The sequence below is a fragment of the Ciconia boyciana genome, chromosome 2 (assembly GCF_034638445.1).
Source record: "Ciconia boyciana chromosome 2, ASM3463844v1, whole genome shotgun sequence".
NCBI classification, from domain to species: Eukaryota; Metazoa; Chordata; class Aves; order Ciconiiformes; family Ciconiidae; genus Ciconia; species Ciconia boyciana.
This window is the reverse complement of record NC_132935.1, coordinates 167,946,200-167,962,769: the sequence shown is the minus strand read 5'-3', so window position 1 is coordinate 167,962,769 and position 16,570 is coordinate 167,946,200. Positions and strand designations below refer to the sequence as shown.

Genomic DNA, 16,570 nt, shown 5'->3' with positions numbered 1-16,570 from the left:
CCCCGGGAAGAAGCAAAGCCCCGGGCCAACCGGCGCAGACGCCAACCGGCACGCCGAACCGCGGCACTGTACAGCGGTGGGTTTATTGAAACACGTTTCTAACACAGACAGGCGTGAGTTGATGGCGTGATGGCGGTTAGCTCGCCATCTCTTTGGCCATGGCCTTGTTGAGCTTGTCTTTGAGGTAGGCCGTCCGCTGCCGCTCCAGCTTCAGGTCCAGGAACTCGTAGTGGGGAACCTGCAGCAGGGAGGGGGGGAAGCGGAGATGCCATCAGAGCCCCAAGATGCACAACGGAGTCCTGCGCTCGGCCCCCGGGGAGTGTCCGTAACCTATTGTGGTCCCCAACGTCCCACGGCAGGGACGCGGGGCCCGTGGAGCACAGACATCGCTGTGGCAGCCCTTGGGCCGGTCCCCACCACGGCAGAGGCGGGCACCGAATTTGACGAGGCTGCGTGGGGACGGGGGCGGGGGCACCCTCTGCTCCCACCCGACGGTGGCATCGGCACCCAGGGGACCGAGATGCAGACAATTCGGGACTGTCCCCAAATTAGCCTGCGTCACCACCACCGAACAACGGGCTTCTGTGGGCAGCCGGGACGGCACGGAGCACCGGGAGCTGTACGGGGGCTGCTGGCAGCCGCGGAGCCGGCCCCGGCGCCCACCCTTCCCCCTGGCAGGGAGGATCCAGAGCCGTGCCTCCGCCGCGGGAGTCCCGGGGACCTCGCCGAGCACCGAAACTCGGTGCTTAATTTTGCATGTGAGATGCAGAGGACGTGCAGGACTTCACGGTGCTGCACTTGGCCCGTCCCATCCTCCTCCCCGTGCCTCTCCCAGCAGCCCCAGCCTGGCGAAAGGCAGATGAAATGTTTATTTGGAGTGAAGCTGCGGGCAGGAGGAGGGCACGCAGGCTGGGGAAGAGGGTCAGGAGCCCGGCATTTGCTTTCTGGCCGGCGGCTGACGGCTCCAGCGGCATTAAAACACCGGAGCCGGGCCGCCGTTCCTCGGCAGTGCCTCCGCCAGCCTGTACGAGGGAGCAGCCTTGTCTGGGGGGATCCCACCACCCACCCCTGCCTCTATATTTAGCAGCCGGGAGGCAAGGCTGAAGCTGCGGGAAGCGGCACTTCCCTCCTCCTCCTCCTCCCGTCTCCCCCCTTTGAGCCCCCCCAGCCAGCCAGCGCGGGGGCTGCGGGGGGATTACGCAAGCGGCTGGGAAAAACAGCGCCGGTGAACCTCAAACCTCGCTTCGCATCAGCCTCAAAGCGTGGCAGCGGGCGCGGGGAGGACGCTGGGGAAGAGGTCCTCGTGGGGAGAGGGGGAAAACGGGCCAGGGAGACCGCTGTGGGGTGACAATGACACTGCTCTGGGGTGACATGGGGTCCCCTCCAGCCCCGAAGGAGCCACGCTGCCGGTAGGCAGGACAGGGCTGACCCCCGGGCTCCGCGGGGCAAGGGGCAGAGGGACGAAGGCAGCACCCCGAGCCACCACAGCCGTCCGCAGGAGGGCAGGGCTCGCTGCCTGCCAGGAGAGCTATAATTACCTCTGGGAAGCTAAATAACGCATGACCCCGCTGAAGCACAGGGCTCGGGCGCAGGGGATCAGCGCCCTAAGACCTTGTCTGCCGTCTTCCTTGATTACCGATCCCTCCCCGCCACCTTCGGGCTGCCTAACACGTGGCCTGGAGGGGATCACGGCTGCTAATCCCGGCGCGGGCAAGGAAGGAGCGCTCGGGGCTGACGTGGGGCTCTGCCTCGCCGTATGGGACCCAGAGCCATCAGGAAGAAGGCGAGGGGAGCGAGAAGGAAGCTGGTACCCCCTGCAAGAAGGTGCCTGCTCCTCCATCTCCACAGAATTAGAGACCCCTCTCTACCCTGCGGCTACTCACGTCCACCACGAGGAAGCCGGCCGCCTGGACGTGGCGCCGGGCCATGACGTAGCGACCCAGCAGGTCCTTGCTTCTGTTGCTGAAGTTGGGGAACTCCCACCGGAGGAAGGCAACCCTGGGAGACGCACAAGGGATGGGAGGCTGTGAGACTTGTGGGGCTGGCAGCAGTGCCCGGATCCCGAAGGGACGGCAGAAGGGCCTGCTCCAGCACTGCCGATTGCCCCGTGCCAGCGGGACACAGATTTGTCCGGCTGGAGCCGTTATCCTGCCTCTGAGCCGTCAGAGAAGCACCAGGACAGCGGCTCAAATGTAATTTATCCACCGCCCAGGCCTGGCAGCAAGCTGAGCGGGGCGATGCTGCCCTTTTTCCAAGCAGGAAGGAGGCAGCTCAGTCCCCAGGGCCCTGCAGACAGCCAGGCTCCGTGGCACAGACCTGGCAGAAGCTCTTTTCGGAGAGAAAACCATTGCCGTGACCGGCGTCCGGCCCCCTCCCCTGCTGCGCCTCCACCAGGTCGGCTGGTCAGAGCAGCCCCGGCTGCAAAACGTTACCCCACGCCGGGCTGGCACAGCCCTACCCCAATTTCTGTCCTGTGCCCACCCCCTCCTGCGCCCAAACGAGGGGGGACGCAGCTGGGCACGGCGTCCTCGGCATGCCGACAGCCCCTGCGGCGCTGCCACGAGCCACCGGCCGCAGCGACCGGGAGGTACGGAGCCTGCGGATCCTCGGCACCACGAAGGCAGAGCCTTCCCCTCCTCTCCCTGTGAGCTCCTGCCCGGACGGCGGGGCACAGCTGAGCCCAGACCCACCTCCTGGCACCCGGCGGCAGCGGCTTTGTCCCTTCCGAGTGGAGCAGATGGGGAGCAGCGAAGTCCTTCAAGGGGAGAGGTTTATTTTCGCTGTTCATCACCATCTCAGCATCTGCACGGAGAGGAGGGAACACAAGGACTCCCAAGACCCACCTGGACGCTGCTCACGCCGTCTCCCCCGAGGCTGGTGACGCAGAGCACGCCAGGTCCCGCCGCTCCCTTCCCAAAAAACCCCAGCCTTGCTGGAGCCGCGGAGCAGCATCGGCTGGGGTACAGCATCCTCCTCGCACCACCGAAGGGCAGGGTCTGCTTCCCAAGCATCTCCTCAGGCAGAAGATGTGTCCGTGGCGTGATTTTATCCCCCAGGGTCCCACGGGAAGGGGACGCGGGGCCCATGGACCACAGAAGTTGCTGTGGCAGCCGGTTGGCCGGTCCTCTCCACGGAGGAGGCAGGGACCGAATTTGACAGGGCTGCAGGAGAGCAGGGAGCCGGGGGAGCCCGGGGTGGGCTGCGAGAGCCGGCGGTGCGGCAGGGGAAGGGAGGGCAGAGCCAGAAGCCTTTCGCCAGCCTCAGCACTGCTCCGCGCCGGTTTGGCTGCAGGAGGAGGGCTTCCCTCCCGCATCTGCTACCCACAACCGTGCCCTGGGCTGCGGTTTCTGCTCTGCCTTCAGAGACAAGCTGTGGGAGGAGGGTGGGACAAGACAGGGCAGCTGCGATGAGGAAGCAGAGGGGCGTGAGGCTGAAGAACGAGGGGGGATAAAGCCCGGTAGCCGTACCCGGAGCCCTCAAGTTCGATTCCCTCCACCGGGCAGAGCCCGATGGCAACCCGCTGCTCCCCACGGAGGCAGGGAGAGGACGCACTCACCGATCTGCCAGCCGTAGATGGTGCGTACGTTGAAGCGCCCGTTGTCCCGGCTCCCCAGCAGCCCCCCCAATGCCTCCTGCAGGCTGCTCTGCAGCAGCGTGACCTTCTCCCCCACCGGCTCCGCGGCACTCAGCATCTCCGCCGGCAGGAACGGCCCCCGGTAGTCGGGGCTTTCCAGCTTGGCAGCAGCGTTGATGTGGATGAGCTTCAGCCGTAAGTTCTGGGCCTTGAGGGACTGATCGCCTGGTGGGAGGAGGGAAGCAGAGCTAGAAAGACAGCCCAAAGCCCCGGCCTGCCGCGGGGGCTGGCTCTTCATCTGGTGGCCTGCGTAGCCTGTCCGATTGGGATTCCTGGTTCCGATCCCCCCGTGACAGGTCCCTGCCTGCTGGCATGGAGATACAGATCACCAACGGCCAAACGCCGAGGTTCCCGGCCTTGCTCCAGCTGCCAGGCGCTCGCAGGAAGCCACCACGAGCTGACCGAGCCAAACAGGGCCCTCGTTCAGCGGGGACAGCCCCGTTGGAGCCCAGTGGCATGATTTTATCCCCGGGGTCCCACAGGAGGGGCTGCGGGGCCCATGGGCTACAGAAGTTGCTTTAGCAGCCGGCTGGCCAGTCCCCACCACAGGGGAGGCAGGGACTGAGTTTGACGGGGCCGCACCTCCCCAGCGGTCACCGTTTCGTTAGGAAATACCAAGCCCTCCCGTCAATTCTCGAGGTCTTGGGGGAAGCACACGGGCAGCGCCGGAGCAGAGCAGCAAAGCTGTGCCTTGGGGCGCCCGATTTCCACGGCAAGGTTGAGGGCAATGCGTCACCCTGCTGTGGTTCAAGCCTGAACGTATAACGTTCAGCTTCGGGCTGGGCAAGGCAGAAGAGCAGACAGCGGGCAGGACCCGAGGAGGAAGGCAGGAGAAGAGAGCCCCGGGAACGAGCAGGGAAGGCACGAGCAGGACGGCGTGAAGGAAGATGGCTCGAGCGGATCCCCTTCACCGTCACTGTCTTGTTCTCCTTGTCCCCCATCGCGCACAGGCACAAACCCACAGCCCCCGGGGGCTGCCGGAGCTGGAGGCCGTGGCTCTCACTGGCCCAACTCTCCTGGTGCTGCTGCCCTGCGCTCCCCTTGCCCGGGTACCCAGCACAGAGCTGCAGGGGGGAACCCGTTAGAGCCACTCCCAGTGAGATTCCCTCCTGGTTAACAGTTAACAACCCGGTAACTCAAATTTAGACGGACCAGGCTCAGCATCCTCACTCCCTGCCCCAGGTCTGAGGTTCTCGATCCCCGTCCCACCGGCAGAGATGCCCACCTCACCTTGGATCCGAGCGTGGAAGTCAGGCGCCAGCACTCGCTGCAGGTAGGGAGCCTTGGCCTGCTGCAGCACGCAGAGCGACCACACCAGCTCCGTCAGCAGGTGAGGCTCCAGGCTGCCCAGCTGGCCCTGGAACTCCCCGTGGACCTGCAGAGAGGGAAACCAAACAGCTCCGCTCAGCATAGCGCTCAACACGCGGGTCTGGCAGCTCGACAGATCCCCGAGGCGTTACGGTGCACCTGATGTGCACTGTCTCCTCTACAGCAGCGCTGCTCCCCCGGGTTATTTGCAGAGGAGAGATTTTTAAGAGCGCTCTAACATGACCCTGCAAGTTTGTGAGCTGCGGTTCGCTGGCTCAGGATGCTGCGGCGAGGCTCGTCAGAAAGCCAGGGGTAACGCACCACTGCAGCCAGCCCTGCCACGAGGGCAGCGTTCAGAAAAGAGAGGGCTGGAAGCGATGACTTCTTCAGGAACTGCAACTAAATCCAGCCATTTGCAGAGCTGGAGGGGTCTGAGACCGTATGGGTGGTGTCAGGATGCCTGTCCAGGAATCGCGGCAAGAGCCTGGAGCTCTGCACCCCGCAGGGGTTTCTCCTCTTAACCCTGAGGCGTTTTGCAACGCCTCAAAAATGAGTAGTTTTGCACTTGTTACAAAATTCTTCATCATGGTGACCACACTTAATGCTGGCAGGGGGAGTCCAGAGCCCCTGGTGCTACTTCCAACACCTTCCCCTTCTCGCTGTCCCAGGGAGAGCCCCTGCTCCCCAGGCTGGCTTGGCCGCGGGGGACAGGCTGCCCTGAGGTGGGACGCGGGGTCCTGCCGATTAAAAACACCCGTATCTGGGTCCTCTTCCTTCTCAGCCGCGTGTCGCAGGCAGGGCTGGGCAGGCCACGCTCCCTCTGCCGGGTGCTGGGCGAATGCCCGCTTACTCAGCGACAACGCAGCTCCTCTCTGGAAACCGTCAGCGTAAATCTGTCCCCAAGGAGGTCAAGGTGACTTCCTCCTCCACTTCAGAGGCCAACCTGGCTGCCTCCACAAGCTGGGGAAGGCAGGAGGACGCCAAGGACAGCACCTGCCCCACGCTTGACTCCTGCCAGCCTCTTGCTAAACCAGGCAGGAGGCTCCCCCTCCGCTTGGCCGTTCCAGCCGGCCACGTCTCCTCATCCCAGGATGCAGCAACCTTCCCCCCAGGCAGGAAGACAGCGAGCACGTCTGCCTGTGGCAGCCTCGATCCTTCTCGACAGCTCCCCAGAGCCGGGGGAGCAGCCTCAGCGCTGCCAGACCGGGGGCTTGGCTGGGCTAGGAGAGCCACACAGCTCTGCCAGGAACGGGCGTGCAGCCGTCAACACCCACGGCCTCGTTATAAAGAGTTAATTACAGCAATCGGAGTTCAGGAGGGCGCGTGAACACCCACACGCTGCTTGTGTCCGGTAGAAAAGCGAGCCTGCGGGGACTCGAGCTGGTGGACTAACTGGTTCAGCTATCGCCCGGCACGCAGCCAGGGGAGCACAGCACGGGTTTTTCAGCCCAGCCTGAGCTCTGGGCTCCCCCTTCCCACGCCATTAACAGCTGGATCGAGCCACCCAACACCCACTTTTGCACGTGGATACGCTCGAAGGAGATCTGCAACCTTCCCGCTGACTAGGGAGGGAGGAAGGTTGACGAAAAGAGGGAAAGGAGGAAGGTTACCATGTTGAAGAAGTCCTCGCTTCCGCTGGGGTGGAAGTTCAGGCGAGCAAAAGACAGGATGATACCGCACAGATGGGTGACCGACAGCCGCTTGGTGTTGTCCACGACATACTGGAAGACACAGGGGGCAAAACCAGAGGTTTAGGTCTGTCCTGAACAAGTACAGGCAGGAAAAGATTGAAAACATCAGCCAAGGACGCATCCAGCCCCGTGGCAAGATGGGAAAACACGAGTGAAAGATCTTTTAGTGCTTCCCTGGGATTTTATCTTGGCACAAGGGAAAGCTGTGAGTGGAAGCAGAGCTCTGTAATATTCCGGTCCAGATGCAAAGGTGCAGACACATAAACTGGGGCAGAGCTGGGAAGGTGCCTGGGGAGAGAAGCAGCGCTGGCACTCAGTAGCAGAGGCTCAGAGACCGGCCCCAGCTCAGCACGGATTCCCAGTGCTGACTTTAACGGAAGATGAACAGCGAGTCCTCTCGGACTCCATCACAGCCACCAGTTGGGCAGGGAAAACAGTGGCGACACCCCAGAGAGCATCTCTGGAGAGGTGGGGGGAAACTGCTCCCGTCTCCTGGGAACTGGGGTGGATCACAGTCGTACTGGTGCCAGCGGAGGCTTCCCCGCCTCCCCCAAACCCCCTCCTCACCTGCGCAATGGCCTCAAACAGCGGCAGGCTGAGCCACTTGAGGAGGGCAAAGGATCTGATGCAGCGCGTCACCTCGACGGGCGTCATCGCAGAAACATGGGGGTGCAGGTCGGTGGCTATCTTCTGGAAGACCTGGGGCTGGTGGAAATTCAGTTTTCCTTAAAGGAGCAAAAGAAAGCGGCAGCTGCTTACAAGGGGCTGTGCCTGGACGGGCGGTGATGGCTCAAGGGAAAGCACGAAGCTGTTCATTAGGAGCACAGGAAGCTCAGAGATCGGTGTTGCCTCCCCCAGCTGGCTTGGCCCCATCCTTTCCGGTCAGACCAAGTCTCTGCCGGGTCCTGCCGCACCCACCAGCTCTCAATCCCGGTGCCAACTCAAGGCTCCAGCCTCCACCTAGTGCCGGTAGCAGATTTTAGCCCCGGCGTCTCCAGCTACAGATTCCGGTCCGGCCAGAAGAGCCCTGAACTCGCTAAGGCTACCGGGAACCTCACGCCGGCTGAGGAACAAGCGAGCAACGATCAGCAACCGGCAGCACCAAGCCCCAGAGGTCCGTGTGGACCAGCCAGGAGGGGACAGTCCCCACGAGAGGGGCACAGGCAGAGTCTGAGACCGGCTGCAGCAGCGACGACAGGTACAAACCATCCTGACGCAACGATGCGGCAGCTACAAGCATCAAAGAGAAACGTCAGTGCAACGTGCCAGCATCCCGGCCAAGAGCATCCCCACCGCAGCGGCTACGGTGCTGCCAGGGCCTGCAAGAGCCAGTCTCGCTCCCAAACCACGTCCAGCCATTGTAGTTGTCCACTTTGTAGGTTTTAAGGCCAGGGGACTGCTGGATTATACCTGGGCCGATCTCTGCATACGACCCAGGCCCGTATATAGCGTCCAGCTGCCCTTCCTGAGCGGGAGCACCTACGGCCCCGCCTCTGACAAAGGCGCCCAGCACGGATTTGGAGGCCGTGACGCGGAGCGTCCACCACTTTCCTTGAAACTCATTCCAGATTAATCAACGTCACAGCAAGTAAGCTGGTAACACCAACGAGAGCAGCACGAGCTCCCTCCGAGACCAGGTCTGCTGGGGTTATTTCTTTATTTTGAGAGTATGGCTAACCCACGGAGACTGTCCTGGCCCCAGTGGTTGTCACAAGAGCTGTTCCCACCACCAGGAGCTGGACAATCAACTGAGGAAGAGCTCCTCCTTGGCTCTCCTGGCTTCCTTTATCCCTGTTTGTCCGGGCTTTCCACTGCCTACCAACAGTAAGAGGAGAGCAGGACCACGCGATGCTGTACGGAAAGAGGAGCCAGAGGACTAAGACACCCAGGATCATAAACCAGATTATCAATTAGCGCTACCCTGCCGTTAATAGCGCACCAGGTTCTGTCACCATCAAGTATATGGTAGCTCTGGTTTACTCTGTGGCCAGGAACGTCACCAAGGTGGCTGTCACCATCCCGAGCATTTGCTGGCGCTTGTACAAGGACTTATAGCAACTCACTCGCTGAAGAGTACGACTTCAGCACCCAGCGCTTCTCAAATGGTAATGAACTTGTCACGAGGACATCTTGGGTGGAAAGAAATCAGCTCTTGCAGTGCCACTGTCCCCTACATAAAAAGGCCAGCTCTCCCCAGGGCTCCTGCTCAGCCCTCCCGTTACTGCGGGCTGCATTTGGCAAGCGAGGAAACAGGCAGGGGCTCCCTAAGAAACCCATGGCCACGGGAAGAGGCGAGAGAGGGTTTGGGGCCATTTGGGGGATCCTAGCTCACTAGCTGCCTACGCTGCAGGGCAGAGTGGCTCCCTGGCACCCCGACCACCCTTCCAAAGCGCGCTCTCATCACAAGTTCCCTTCTTCCCACGCACTGGAGGGAAAACCAGGGTCTCCCACTGGCATGAGCTGCACTGACCGTGCCGTACGCCAGAGAGGCACCAGGCGTACCGGGGCTCGGAGCTGGTACTACCCAGCTGTGCTAGGTCCAGCCTAACACACCCTGCCAGCCTTTCTCCTTCACCTCGCCTTGACGTCGTGGTAGCAATGCCATCAAATCCCCACTCGAGTGCCCAAAATCAACTGGGCTCTACCACACGTAACATCCAGCAGGTCCCAGTACAACCGAGCCGCTTACCATAGGCGAAAATCAGGTCCATCAGGACGTTGAGGCTGAGCTCATAGTGCTTCTGAATCAGGTGGTAGGACAAGGCTCGGAGCAGAGGCACGCAGCGGCGGTTCTGGTAGGCTAGAGCCAGCGTTATTTTCCGGATGTCATCAGGGTTGAACTGTTCAGCAAGTTCCAGAGCCTGCCAAGAAATGTTTTGAGCAAGAATGTAAAGGGAAAGCACAAAGCGAGGTGCAGATCCAGGCTTTATTCGGAGCGGGATGAGCCATTGCTAGCGGCTGAGCCCCTCCGAGGGTGATGGGAACTGGAACTGGGGAGTGTTTAGCATGCAGCGAGGCTAAGCGGCTGGGAGCGAGCGTAACGGCTCATGTGGAGGGAGGGCGAGGGAAAGCAGACCCTCATCCTCTCAGCAGAGCTTGGGCCAGCACCTCCCTGCTGCTGATTCTGCCTCTCCCAGCCGGCAGGACCTCAGCGTCCACCACCTTTGTGTGCCCAGGCATCGTAACTCGCTGTCGGGCAAAGCCGACCAGAGGAAAGGCACCCGATGCTGGATCAGCGCCCCGCTTTCCACTGTAATTTCTGCTTCCTTTGCAGGACACTAACCCAACATCGTTAGTTTGGGCTCTGCGTAAGCTGACAACCTCGTCAGACCAAGCTACAGCGTTCTGCCTCGTCACGTGCCGGTGTTTGTAGCATTTATTGATCCCCAGGGTCGAGGGAGAGGGACAGTGGGGTTCATGAGCTACAGCCATTTCTGTGGCAGCTGTTTGGCCAGTCCCCAGCACGGCCTGGACGAGGACTGAATTTGACGGCAGCTGCAGTCAAGGCTCCTGCAGTGGTTCCGACCCAAAGGACATTTCCCTGCTCCTGCGAGTGACAGAAACAGGGAGCCACTGCGCACCGGAGGGGACAGACCTGCCCCCTTTGAAGATGACGGGTGCCCAGAGGCAGCCAGGAGGCGAGGACAGTACGGACACTCCTTGTTCCAGCTCCCCTCACAGCCTGGCTTGTACGGAGAAGCAAAGGACGATGTTTTTGGCAGCTGTGTTACGCTGGCTCTGTAAGTCACCGCTTGCCAGCTGAGCTAAGGAAATTCGAGCATGTTCTCTGCGAACCTGCCGCAGCTGCAAAGTAAAACACATCAGCTCGGCCCACCTCCCAAGCAGCACAGACCAGCGCCAGTCACCCGCTCGCACCAGTATGGATTGGGAAGGGGCTGGTGAGTGCAAGCTCCCCCGTCTACGTGGCTCCTGAGATGGAAAGCACCCGTGCGTGGGAAGCTGCTTAAACAGCAACCCGTAAGCGCACACCAAAGTCCTCCGGCGCAGCAACGAGCGCAGCCTGTGTGGAATTAGCGTTCCCATATAGGATGGGTTGAAGAGGACGGGGCTCTCCCTTCCGCTGTTGTCACCTGCGGGAGGTGGCCCGTTGGAAGGGACCGGAGGCAGAAGGGAGAGCCCAAGCCCCTACCTTGTCCTCCAGCCGGTCCATCAGAGCCGAGGAGACGTGCCCGACCTTGCCCATCAGCGTCACCACGGTTCGGGTGCCCTCAAGCTCTGTCCAACGCAGCTCCAGCTTCTTGATGACTTCGTGCAGCAGCTTGTTCTCCTTCCCCTGCTTGACTGCCAAGAACTCTGCCAGGGAGGCGAGCTGCCTGAAGGTGAGACGCCGCAGCCGCCACAGCACCTCCTGCTCCACGGACTGCATCTCCCTCCTGTTGCTGTCCACCCCCAGGGAGTAGAGGCTCTTCAGGAGGTTCACCAAGGTGTTATTCCACACCTGAGAAATCTGGGCAGCGGAGAGAAATACGGGGAAGGCGTTGATCAGAGACAGCACAAAGGTATTCTGTTGTCAGTCATGCCAAACACCAGGCAATGCTCTCTCTCTACAGAAAGAGCTGCACAGCGTTGAGGGGGAAGCAAAAGAGTCCTCCTCGGTCCGAGGACACCCAGCTGTCCCCCACCGTGACATGGGTCCTCTGCTCCTCCTCCCAGGTGTAGCCTGCCCAGTCAGATACAGACTGGAGCAACCCAGCGCCCTGGTGAGGAAGAGGAACCTTAACGCCTGTACCACAAGCCGAGGCCGCGCACCGATCCCAGCGGCATGGGTGAGCCTCGAGAGGTAACCGCCCGTCGCTTATAGAGCTGCCATATAGGTGGTGAACTCTCTCTGCCTCAGAGAAGGAAGCTACGCAGCTTTGCTACCGGCTGGGTGAAATATTTAAGTAGACTTTACCCTTCTCTCGAGGCACTTAAGCTTCTCTGCGGTGTGGCTGGGATATGACACCGGTGACCGGTAAAATGAAAAGCAGTCGGAAAGACTGATAATTCAGGGGCAGAACCTTGAGGGTCTCGGGGGGAAACGCCACGGGACTCCGACTCGCCTCAGCACCTCAGGTCAGATGAAACTTATCCTAAAAGCTCCCATTTCTCTCCAGCGTCTCCCAAAGGAGGCTGGGCACGAATCCCACCGGCTGCTGGGAGCACCAGGACCTGCCCAGTCCCACTCTGCCCACTGAACTTCTCTGCTTTCCCACCGGCAGCCCCGACACGAGGTGGAGCTCGTGGTTTTCCACCGGCAATCGGTCTTCCGGCTTTCATCTCCTTCAGCATCTGTCACTGAATGCCCGGCATCTCTTTATTTCCAGCCCAAGCTTCCCCAGCTGCGCTCTGCTGGTGCCGTGCAGCACTAAAAGGCAATTCCAGTCTGAAAGCTCTCCCAATTTGTATAAAACCAAGCGCGATCCTTAGCACAACGTCAGTTCTGAGGGGCCCTTCAGAAAGCATCGCTGCACCAGCCGCCCCGGTACAGAGCACAGCGCCTGCTTGACAGCACACCCCAGCGTTACAAAATTATTTCAGGAGTTGCTTCTCAGAGTGACCGTGCAGGAGGCAAGAGAGGCAGTGCCGTGAGACGTTGAATTTCAGGCAGGAGGGACCACGCGGGTTTGGGCAAACGAAGGCTTCAACTCCCTGGCCTGTCCAAACTCCGGCACTTTCACCAGCACGGCAAATTCCTAAAGTGCTGCTCAGGCACGGTTCAGCACCTCAGGGACAAGAATGATCAGAGTGCTCTGCTACAATCTGAAAAATCACGGTCCGGGACGCAGCCGAGAAAGCGAGCAGAGCTCGTGATCTGCCCTGGGTTACTCAGAAAACCACCAGGAGAACCAGATTGGCCCATCCCTCACCTTTTCCACCCATTCACGTGTACAAAACTCATCTCGCAGTCTGTTCAGAGCCCTCTGTCCTGGCCCACGCCTCATCTACCATTCCAAATCTCTAGCTCGTTGACCCAAGGACATTGCAAGCCGATTAATTTTTGGTTTCTTTGCATCAGAGCGTCCTTGCATCTACACAACGACCTCTTACATTCAGTTACCTACAACTGCGGCTGCAATAACAGCTCGTTGGAGAAGAATAATCGCGTTTGCAGCGAGTTTGCTTGCTTTACATCTCCAAATCTCTAGCCTCATCCCTCTTAGGAGTTTCCTACACTTCGATCACACTGCCTCGCTTCTCGTATCACTCATGCAGCGCGATAGCTTGGCTTCGCCAGCTCTGGGGCATCCCTTCCCCGCGGAGGGGTCCCCAGGGACACGGGCACCCCTTTGATCCGTGGCGACAGCGACACAGACCCACGTAGATCAGCAGGAGCAGTACTTTCACTCCAAATACAGTGGCACGGAAACATTTCAGCTCAACGGTGCTAACTGGGCACTCTCAGGACAAATCCTACCTCTCTGCTATCCTTAGACAGGTTTTAGGGAGCAGAGATTATGGATGAGGAGAAGTACGCAGCGTCTGCAGAACGTTTGTACCCCCAGAGCCCTGCCAGGAACCTCATCAAGTTCACAGGTCGGGGCGATCCCCAGTACCAGCACAGACTGGGGGGTGGACGGCTTGAGAACAGCCTCATGGAGAAGGACTCGGGGATACCGGTGGGTGAAAAAATGGGACATGAGCCGGCGATGTGCGCCCACAGCCCAGAAAGCCAACCGTATCCCGGGCTGCACCACCCGCAGCGTGGCCAGCAGGTCGAGGGAGGGGATTCTGCCCCTCTGCTCCGCTCTCTGGAAAAGAGAAGGCTCCAGGGAGACGTTTTTGTGGCCTTTCAATATATAAAGGGGCTTATAAGAAAGATGGAGAGGGACTTTTTACAAGGCTTGTAGTGACAGGACAAGGGGCAGCGGTTTTAAACTGAAAGAGGGGAGATTTACATTGGACATAAGGAAGAAATTTTTTACGCTGAGGGTGGTGAGACACTGGCCCAGGTAGCCCAGAGAGGTGGGAGATGCCCCATCCCTGGAAACATTCAAGGCCAGGCTGGACGGGGCTCTGAGCAACCTGATCCAGTTGAAGATGTCCCCGCTCATGGCAGGGGGTCGGACTGGATGACCTGGAAAGGTCCCTTCCCACCCAAACCATCCTGTGATCCCACGAGCTGCAGGTATTTCTGTAGCAGCTGGCTGGGCCAGCACCAGCCGCAGCGGATGGGGCTGCCGAGGTTGACAGCACGGCGTGCCGAGCACGGTGCACTGGTTCCCTTCAGATGCCCCATCTTACCTGGTGGCTTCTCCACTGTCCAGCTGCGTGGCTCTGACGTCTCTTTGCCACGAACTGGCGAAGGTGCAGCTTTATCTTACCGAGAAAACTAAAAATTCACGGGAGCAGGATCGAGGCAGCGTTTAACGAGGGTGATCTCTCCGCTACATTTTGTCGCTGGTCCAAAAAGCGGCACTTTTAGATAGAAATAACCAGGCATCCTGCCTAGAGCTGATAATTTCACCTCCTGGCCCCCTCAACTTCATCTTTTACTTGGAAAGGCACAGTACAAACGCTAAACAAGCAGCCGGCTCCAGCCGGTTCAACCTCAGGAGCACCGTCCGCTTTCCACCTCGTATTCTTTCCCCAAAACACTTCTGCGGCAAGGAGGGAACTTACCTGGGAATCCGTGATGCCGATGAGCTGTTGGAAACGTTCATCTCGCAGAATGCTCTCCGTTTCCAGTTTTTTTTCCGCTGCGAGCCGGGAAAGTTGAGTAATTATTAGCGAGGCTTGGTTGCTATTAAGAACATGGAGTTCGCTCAACTGGAAGAGTTCCTGAGGACCCGTGGCTGTTTCAATCAGCTCCTCGATCACTCTGTGCTCTGGATTTCTGCTGTCCTCCACCTGCTCTTTGACGGAGAATCCATCTGCCCAGCTGGAAGGGCTCGAAGTATGAAATAAAGTGAGAGGTGCTTGAGGCAGAGCTCTTGTCATCGCCACTTTCCCAACCGGCACCAGCAGAGAAGCCGGGACTGCCGAGGGAGTAGAGACGAAGGCACCGAAGTGCCGCCAGCAGCAGCGTCGCACCAAGCGGGCTGCCATGGTGGAAGGCATGGAGGGAAGGAAGGGCCGGGGGCGGTAACCGGCTGGAGGTCAGCGCCGCATTTCAGGAACGCTGCGGAAGGAAAAGAAACCCTTTAGCAGGGGGGGAATTTCAGAGATAAAAAGGAGGAGGCAGCCGACTTCTGGTAATGGTTGTGAGGAAAGGAATTTTTCAGCTGGCAACATCGGATGGAAGAGGCAGTGAAAGCTTTCTGGCAATCAATCGGCAAAACCCCGAGGAGATGAAAGCTTCCGCGTGGGTACGGCTGTGGAAGAGGCTACGTGCTTCCCTGCTGGGGCTAACCTGCCTCCACACCCCCGCAGGTGCTGCCAAGCTCCGGCACGGCTTTCCAAGGCGGCACGCAGCCGCTCCAGAGCGGCCGGCAGCCGGTCTGCAGCACACCCAGCTCCTCGCCAGCCCCGACTGGGCCTCGCCCAGACCTCCAGGGGCACGGCCCCATTTCCCCAGCTGCTCCCAGTTTCTCCACGCCATCCTCCCTGGGCTCCCTCCTTCACTGCCCAGTCCCCGCTCCTCAGAACCCCCGGGCCCGGTCCGCCCCCCTCGGGCTCTTCCCCTCAGAACCCCCGGGCCCGGTCCGCCCCCCTCGGGCTCTTCCCCTCAGAACCCCCGGGCCCGGTCCACGCTTCCCGGGCTATTTCCCTCCAGAGCCCCCCCCCGGGACCGCCCCTCCGCCCCCGGGGCCCGGCCCTGCCGCCGCCGCCGAGCCTGACCTCTCCCGCCCCAGCCACACGCCGGGCCGGCAGGGAGGCTCCGCGCGCATGTGCGCCGGCGCCGTCCGATGGCGTCATCGCTCTACGGCGAGCGCCTATTGGCTTAGGCAGCGGTACTTCCGGTGCGCCGCGGTAGGCGCGGGCGGGCGGGGACGGGAGCGCGGCCGCCATCGGCCCCCGCGGCCCAGCCGGGCCCGGAGCGCGGCGAGCGGCTCTACCCGAGGCCGCGGGTCAGGCTGGGCCAGGCCTCGCCCGCCAGGCCGCCATTTTGTGGGGCAGCGGGGCCGACCCCGCTGTGGGAACGGGTTGGGGGGAGGCCGGGCCGCTGTGGGGCTGCGAGCGGGAGGTGCCGTCGGGGCTGAGCCCCCGTGCTGCCCCGCTGCCATTCCTCCTTCGCCCTCCTCCTTCCTCAGCTCCCCCCCCAGCTCCCTTCAGGCCTCCCCGCGGGCGGCCCCTTCGGAGGGAGGATTTTCCCCCCACCCCGGCCCTCTCCGGGGCTGCTGCTCCAGGGCTGATGGACCGGCCGTGCCCTCGCTTTACCCGCTGAGGTTGTTAGCGGTCAGGTTAGCCGGGTTCTGCCTCGCCTGACCCCTGTCTTTTCATTCCTGCTGTATCAGAGTGTCCAAACAGCTCAGGGCCCGGCTGTGGGAACAAATAAAAGACAAATAAATATGTGGGTTGTCAGGAATGAGGAAGGGGCAGCTCAATCTTGCGGTGGTCAAACAAAGCGAGAGACTCTGATTTATGAGCGGATTGTTTCTCATCGTTCGAGGCCTTGGCGTTTGGTTTTGGGAGTGTTATTTACCCCCCCAGGTCGGTGGCGGGGAGTTGGCCTGCGAAGCGCAGCTGGGGCTGTGTGAGCGCAGGGTTAGCCTGACTAAAACTCACCGAGTTTTCCCTTTTTGTTCCAAAAATGGCCTCACAGGAATTCATGTCTATTTTGAAAGGGGTGAGCCTGCTCGGGGTTTACACAGGACGCTTAAAAATAATATTTAGAGGTCTTGATACCGTTTTTGGTCGCTGTTAAGTCCTAAGTGTGAGCTGCAGGAAAATGGAGCAAAAATTTCCTCTGGAGGCCTGGTGCACCCTCCCGTGGGACCCGGACTCTTGCGTCGGGCGCCGTCTCCCTATGGGACGCAGTTGCTGCTCGGCTGGA

At 60.7% G+C, this 16,570-nt stretch overlaps 1 protein-coding gene and 4 non-coding genes across 5 annotated transcripts; all 5 read right to left on the bottom strand.

Moving 5' to 3' along the window:
- Positions 1-64: 64 nt before the first annotated feature.
- On the bottom strand, positions 65-15,480 carry TBRG4 (transforming growth factor beta regulator 4). Its single transcript, XM_072854900.1, has 11 exons — positions 15,415-15,480; positions 14,257-14,755; positions 10,784-11,101; positions 9,323-9,494; positions 7,201-7,358; positions 6,553-6,663; positions 4,865-5,009; positions 3,557-3,799; positions 2,691-2,802; positions 1,884-1,998; positions 65-238 (listed from the first exon to the last, which is right to left on the bottom strand). The coding sequence occupies exons 2-11, from the start codon at positions 14,692-14,694 to the stop codon at positions 137-139; spliced, it is 1,914 nt and encodes a 637-aa protein (XP_072711001.1). The 5' UTR covers positions 14,695-14,755; positions 15,415-15,480; the 3' UTR covers positions 65-136.
- LOC140648706 (small nucleolar RNA SNORA5) lies at positions 318-454 on the bottom strand. Its single transcript, XR_012041319.1, has one exon. It is a non-coding gene; the product is annotated as a small nucleolar RNA SNORA5 (small nucleolar RNA).
- LOC140648704 (small nucleolar RNA SNORA5) lies at positions 3,027-3,166 on the bottom strand. The gene has a single exon (XR_012041317.1). It is a non-coding gene; the product is annotated as a small nucleolar RNA SNORA5 (small nucleolar RNA).
- On the bottom strand, positions 4,078-4,215 carry LOC140648707 (small nucleolar RNA SNORA5). The gene has a single exon (XR_012041320.1). It is a non-coding gene; the product is annotated as a small nucleolar RNA SNORA5 (small nucleolar RNA).
- On the bottom strand, positions 9,995-10,133 carry LOC140648705 (small nucleolar RNA SNORA5). The gene has a single exon (XR_012041318.1). It is a non-coding gene; the product is annotated as a small nucleolar RNA SNORA5 (small nucleolar RNA).
- Positions 15,481-16,570: the final 1,090 nt, after the last annotated feature.

Bases quoted from the DNA above. Each gene is read 5' to 3' on its own strand.
- TBRG4 (XM_072854900.1), bottom strand. From the start codon at position 14,694: ATGCCTTCCACCATGGCAGCCCGCTTGGTGCGACGCTGCTGCTGGCGG. The intron at 5,010-6,552 runs GTAACCTTCCTC...CCCTCTCTGCAG, and splicing joins GCGAGGACTTCTTCAACATG to GTCCACGGGGAGTTCCAGGG. The intron at 3,800-4,864 runs GTGAGGTGGGCA...TCCTCCCACCAG, and splicing joins CTTCCACGCTCGGATCCAAG to GCGATCAGTCCCTCAAGGCC.